Source organism: Cucumis melo, chromosome 6 (genome assembly GCF_025177605.1).
Source record: "Cucumis melo cultivar AY chromosome 6, USDA_Cmelo_AY_1.0, whole genome shotgun sequence".
NCBI lineage: Eukaryota > Viridiplantae > Streptophyta > Magnoliopsida > Cucurbitales > Cucurbitaceae > Cucumis > Cucumis melo.
In genome coordinates this window covers 14147339-14154576 of record NC_066862.1, presented here as the reverse complement: position 1 = coordinate 14154576, position 7238 = coordinate 14147339, and the positions used below count along the sequence as shown (strand labels likewise).

At 32.1% G+C, this 7238-nt stretch overlaps 1 protein-coding gene across 1 annotated transcript; it reads right to left on the bottom strand.

Moving 5' to 3' along the window:
- Nucleotides 1-5128: 5128 nt before the first annotated feature.
- Nucleotides 5129-6834, bottom strand: LOC103496869 (aspartic proteinase PCS1). Its single transcript, XM_008458900.3, has one exon. The coding sequence runs from the start codon at nucleotides 6568-6570 to the stop codon at nucleotides 5281-5283; it is 1290 nt and encodes a 429-aa protein (XP_008457122.1). The 5' UTR covers nucleotides 6571-6834; the 3' UTR covers nucleotides 5129-5280.
- Nucleotides 6835-7238: the final 404 nt, after the last annotated feature.

Genomic DNA, 7238 nt, shown 5'->3' with positions numbered 1-7238 from the left:
GGTAGAAAATGTAAAGTTTTGGAGATAAAATGAAACAAAACTTATAACTTGAAATTTAAGAAAATAAATGAAAAATTTCTCACAATTTAAAAGTAAAAGTAAATTAATTTTGAAATTAAGAAAGGAACAAAAACTACTGAAAATTTAGTAGTAAAAGTAAAAAATTTGAAATAAAGAATCAAATGAAGACACAAAGATGTGTTTACAAAATAAGAAAAGTAAATATGTTATATTATATAAGTTAAATTTACATTAGATTAATCACAAATCAATTGAATAGTGGTAAAGGCAGAGTAGAACATTTTGGAGTCGTAGAAAGAGAGACACAATGAATTATTCATTGATATATTTTTAAAAAAGGTCAAAAATAGTCTTTATGTATTTCTGACGTGATCATCAGACATGGCCACCCAAATCTTTTCAATGCTCTAATTAATATGGAGTTTTTTTGATTGCACTCCCAACATTTATGAACTCACACTTTGTATCCAACTCCAAGTCTCCAATGTTTAAGTTTAACCACGTGTCTTACATACAGTTATTCAAATAATTGTCTTAGTATGAATTGACCATTTCCAAATACCTCATTTCTATTTGTACTCTTTTCATAAAATTATTTAAAATATATTAAAATTACTTTAAATTTTATTTCTTTTTGGATAATTGTCCAATCATCCTCTCTTCTCTATAAATAATTTATTTTTAAAATCAAACACTTAAAAAGTTTTCTTATAAAAATATAAGAAAATTTATATAAACGTAATAAAACTGTAAACTATTTACGGTCGATATAACAAATTATAAGTTTAGCCGTTTTTTAAATATTTCAAATTGTCTTTTCATCTTTCTATTCTTACTCGCGATTCGTCTTCTTCTTGTTATTTCGTCTTCCCCTACGATTTCGTCTTTTTTCATTTCTCTTTTTATTTTCTACGATTTCTTTCCATCATCCTTCCTTATTTTTCAATTCTTTATTTATCCCGTTTAATCTTTCCATCGTCTTTCTTTTTTTTCCTCTTCGTTCTTTTTCGCTTCGATTTCTTTGAATTGTTTTTCTACTCTGTTGCGATTTTTTTTCATCGTCTTTTTTTTTTACACGTTTACATTTGGTAACCAACTCTAAACGAATGTGTATAAGACTGTGTACAACAAAATAGCAAAATCTAAAAGATCGAGAATCTAAAAAAAATCATTTAGATTGAAGTAGCCAAATGTAAACGATCATGTAAAAAAAGTAAACGACTGTGTAAATAAATCTAAACGATGGTGTACCAAAAAATTTAAAAAATCATATATCAATTTTTTTTTTAAAAAAAATCATTTAGATTTGGGGACCCAAATCTAAACAATCGTGTAACAAAATTAAACGATGAAATTAAAAAGATAAATGGTAGTTATATCTAAATGATCGTGTTGTAACCATATATAGGCGATCGCGTATAAATTATAACTATATCTAAACTAAATTATAGTTATATTTAAACGATCGCGTATATATTGAACCATATATCTAAACGATCTAAATATTTTGGCGCTTTTTATATTTTTGAAAAGACCCAAAAAAAAAAAAAAAAATATATATATATATATATATATATATATATATATATAATTTGAACTTTACACCTTTTTTCTATAATTTATCTTAATAACTTCTAAAAATTGAAAAATTAGTAAAATTTTGTCATTTTCTATAAATTCTTCAAACTATGATCGTGTTTGTTGTTAGATTAAATTTTGATGAATATTATTTGTTCACCAATTAAAACCTTTTTGGATAATTTTCCAGTAACATCTGTGGACATTAATATTTGATTGATTTTTCTATTGCCATTTTGGTAAAATTGAGATCTGAATACTCCCTCTCCACTCATGGTAAATTCTAATTCTTTTGACCTCTGTAAAAGAAAAGGTGTTAGAGATAAGTAACTTTTTCTTTTATTCCCATCGGTGAAGAGATTTGATGCATTGATAAAAAGAGTGAATCGAAGAAGAGATCGCATGAGTGATATGGAATGGCCACGCGTCAAACGTAACCCTGGAGCAACCAACAAACACAACACATCTAATCATGTCACTCTCCGGAATAATGGATCTTTTTTTTAAATAATGTATTTTAAAAAACAAATGTCAAAAATAGGGTGGAAGCCAAACTATTAACAAAAATAGGGTAGTTTTGTGGAAGTCGTGTACCCGACTTTGCTTGTGTGCACCCCACTTCCTTTATTTTAAAATTTAAAGATATTGAATATATATATTTTTTATTTATTTAATATTTAATACGTGGGTCCCACAGGTTTTTAATTTTTAAATTTAAAGATATTATATATGTGGGCCCCACCCTACCCCATCATCTTCTCCACGCCGTCCTCCACGATCTTCTTCTCATCCCTCTCCATTCGCCGTCCTCCACGATCTTCTTCTCATCCCTCTCCATTTTCCCACAGCGATCGACGCACGATAGGATGGGGAACGGCGTCGATTGAGGCGAGGAGAAATCGAAAAGATAGAGTGGAGGACGGCGGCGAGCGACAGGGTAGGAAATTGACTCCCGGCGAAAAATTAATCCCATCGTTCGCCGCCGTCCTCCACCCTATCTTTTCGATTTCTCCTCGCCTCAATCCCGCCGTTCTCCATCCTATCGTGCGTCGATCGCTGTGGGAAAATGGAGAGGGATGAGAAGAAGATCGTGGAGGACGGCGAATGGAGAGGGATGAGAAGAAGATCGTGGAGGACGGCGTGGAGAAGATGATGGGGTAGGGTGGGGCCCACATATATAATATCTTTAAATTTAAAAATTAAAAACCCGTGGGACCCACGTATTAAATATTAAATAAATAAAAAAAATATATATTCAATATCTTTAAATTTTAAAATAAAGGAAGTGGGGTCCACACAAGCAAAGTCGTGTACGGGGTACACGACTTCCACAAAACTACCCTATTTTTGTCAATAGTTTGGCTTCCACCCTATTTTTGACATTTGTTTTTTAAAATACATTATTTAAAAAAAAGATTCCGGAATAATCAACCTTAACCCTTTTTTCCAAATTTAAAATTTTCAAACTAATATATATATATATATATATATATATATATATATATATATATATATTTTATCAAATTTAGTTATGCACCCTAAATTTTATTCACCTTATCACAAAATACCTGAATTAAAAAATATACTTCTCTATATTTAATAAAAATACTTTTAAAATTGATGCACTTCCTGATTAAAAGTGAATAAATAAACTACCACCAACCTCATTATATCCATTTAGTAAATTTAAATTAATTCTGATAATGAAAAAATCTAAACTAATAGTTGGTTAATTGATCTATCGACTTAAAATTTTTAAACTTCTTCAAAATGTTCGTTGGTTTGTTTTATTTTTCAAACAAATACCGACCAAACTTCTTATTTATTGGCCACCTTCAATTCGATTAGTTCGGTTGTTTAGTTTCTTCCTCTATCATGCTCTCACTCTATCCATTAGAAATATCTTTAATTTTAGGGGTCTTTAAAAAATATAACAAAACGTCCAAATATTTATACTCTACGGAACAATTTCGAAAGCGGAAAAAACTCATAGACACATAATGAAAAATACAAAAATGACCCATCAATAATTTGGGACACGATCGTTTAGATTTGGCTGGTACGCGATCGTTTAGATTTGAGTAACTAAATCTAAACGATTTTATTTCAAGATTCTTTGTACACGATCGTTTAAATTTAGTACACGGTCGGTTAGATTTGGTTACCAAATCTAAATGATATTTTTTCAAGATTCTTTGTACACGATCGTTTAGATTTGGTTACACGATCATTTAGATTTGGCTACACGATCTTTAGATTTGACTAAACGATTTTTTCAAGATTCTTGTGGTACACGATCATTTAGATTTAACTATACAATCGTTTATTTCTTGTCCACAATCGTTTAGATTTGGTAACAGATTTTTTTAAAAGATTATTTAGTACAGGATCGTTTTTATTTGGCTATTTTTTTGTACGTGATCGTTTAGATTTGGTTATCCAAAATATAGATGACGTATTTTCAAGATTTTTTATATTTAGTATACAATTTTCAACAATTAAGTATCAGTTTAAAAAAGATAAAAAAATAAGAATTTTTTTATATTTGGAATACGATCTTAAACCAAATAACTGTTTGAAAAAAATTGAAAAAAAAAACTAAAAGGAAGAAAAAAAAGACGATAGAAAAAAATTATTGAAGAGAAAAAGTTAATGAAAAGGTAGAACAAACTTGCAATATTTTAAAAAAAATTTACGTAATTTTTTAATTTGTGTAAATATTTTGGATATTTGATATATTTATGATATATTTATGAAAATATTTGTTTAGGTCGGCAGTTGAGAATATAAGATTCATTTTGAATACTAAGATGTCTTCGTCTTCCCGGGCAAAATTAAAAACACCCATTACCCTTGTCTCTCCTTTTTCCATTCTTTTACTTCCAAAACTATATCATTAATTATGTCCTTTTCCAAATCAACATACTTTTGTTTTTTCTTTTCTTTTTTAATTATTAAGACACTATTATAACATTATTATGTCTGTTATTTGTGTTTTTCAATTTTACTACTTTGTTTAATCCAAACTTGAATTTTGAAATATTAAACCTTATGCTCAGCGTTCATGCGGTAACATCAATTTTTTTTTTTATTATTAATAAACCTACTTGAGTTTATTTATTTATTTATGACAATATTTAAAATAAAAGAGTCAAATTTTTAAAGTTTTATGCTAATTAAACAATGAATATAATTTTACTGTTATTTCTTATAAAAGACAACAGTAAAATATTGAATATGTTATAAGGTAGTTATTGTTTTCATGTATCATCTAAATCTTTGAGATTAAATTTCTAGATTTAAAGCTTTGTACATATTTATCGAAGCAATGAAAGGAATACAGGGGTGTGTTGTGGTTTTGAAATATTAAAACCAACCAAATTTTTATCTAAATTGGACCAACTTATTATTATTATTATTATTATTATTATTATTATTTAAATGTAATAAAACCTATTAAAAATGTTTGAAGATGTTATTTTGTTAGAATTATAATCCACACCTTATGAACTTAGCTAATAGTGACCAATTTTACATGATAGAACAAATTTTGTTTTATTTATATATCCAGTATATATATGAAATGAAATAACTATACACATGTACACATGATACAATATAAAATATGATTATATAAACATCCAAAAACCACACACGTTTATGAATCTTTACCGTCCATCATCACTTCAATCTGCTACACTCAGCTCCACCAAACCCTATTCTCCTATTGGTCAAATCATACTCCACCCACATATTCTGTTGATGAACGGTACCGATTATATTACTCCCAATCCCAAGCCTTTCTGACCGTCCGAACCCCACACACTTCACCCCTTTTTCCACTTCCGTCAAAACCCCTTCTCCTCTCCCCACCAAAATCTCCACCCCATTATCAAACTCGAACGAAATGCCGCCAATCCTGCGGCCCACCTCCGCCGTCACGCGGGCGTCGAAACACATGTCGGCTACGGCGGCGTATACGTAGCCTTTCTTCATCTTCGCCCCCACTAATCTCACTACCTCTTCTTTAACCTTCTCATACGCTTCATCCACTAAATAAGTGAGGTCCGAACCGGAGTCAATCATCGTTTGACCCGAACCACCAGCGTCCGGTTTGAAAGCGGCTGGGGAGATGTTGAGCCGTTTTCCGGCTATTTTTATTCCCTTCATTGGGAGGGTGTAAGCCAGTGGGTCGAGATTCGGAGAGCTTTGACTTTCGGGGAAAGTCAACATGGTGACGTACTTGAATCTGGAAGAATTGGGGTTATCTCCGAGGTAGAATAGCCCGGTGGGATTAGACCCGGTTCGAGCGGGAACGCAATAGGAGAATTTGGAGATTTTAGCTTGGGAGATAAAGGACAAACGTCCCTTGTTCATACCCAAAATACCCCTGTTTTCGGTGGAAGCTTGAGCGCAACCGAGGATGACGGGAGGGGTAGAAAGGGAATTGGATAAGCTAAATTTCTCTCTGACGAGATTTCCCTCGGCCAAGGTACCGTCAGCGTAGAAGTAGGAGTAGTGGCAGAGGCGATTTTGGTCACAAGAAGTAGGAAGGGTAAAATCTGGAATTCGGGGTTTGCAGATGGGGTGATTACAAGGGAGGAGAGAAAAAGAAGAGGAGAGAGAAGGATCAAAGGAGGCCGTTTTAGGCTTGGGCAAGGGGGGCAATTTTTTCTTAACCTTGTCATGACATTGAATCCAAGAGAGTTGGCTGCCGGTGTCGAGAACCAAGTCAGTGGGCTGTGGCGGCGTTCCGATCGGAAGAGAGACGACGAGGGCGGTGGAGGAGTATTTGAAAGGAAGCTTGAAGGAGCCATGGGAGGATGGCTTTTTGGCGTAAAGCTGGGAACCGTATATTGGGGAAATATTGGAGGGTTTTTCAGAGAGAGAAAGTGGGAAGGGGAGAGAGACGGAATTGGATTGGGAGAAGGGGAGAGTGAATAAGGAGAGAGAGAAGAGGATTAGAAGCATGGTTGATTGTGGGGGTTTTTTTGATGGGTTTTGGTGGGATTGGTGAAGTGGGGGGTTGGGGATTATATGTGTACATATATATATATATATATATATATATATATATAGGAGGAAGAAAAAAAAAAAAAAAAATAGAAGAGAGAGAAAAAGAAAAGAAATTATTCGAGGAGGGCAACGATTCTGTGCTGCTAAATGTGGGATAGAGAATTCAAAAGTTGTATGGTAAATTTTTACGGTGAGCTAATAAATGGAATCATTGACCTGTAAAATTCATGTAAGGCAGATATTTGCGTCCAATAAAAACTTAACTAAATTAACATATGTAATTTGTACTATAAAAAACAGGTAAAGATTTCAGATGCCTATTTTTACTTGCACGTACTAAATTATTTAAGATGAACGTAATTAAAGATGTGTATGTGTGTGTAACAGGTAGAGAATTTAAAATGATATTTTATGTCTGTAATGTTATTAGGGGTTTAGGAGGTAGGTAGTTTTTGTAAAGGATTAGATTGAATAATTTGGTAGGAGAGAGAACAAGAGAGGGAACAAGAGAGGGAACAAGAGAGAGAAGTGGGCATAAAACCACCAAGAAAGAAGGCCAAAATTGGAAAAAAAGGGAGAGACGCGTTTTTCTTTGTATAGTTGTAATAATGTATCTAATTAGT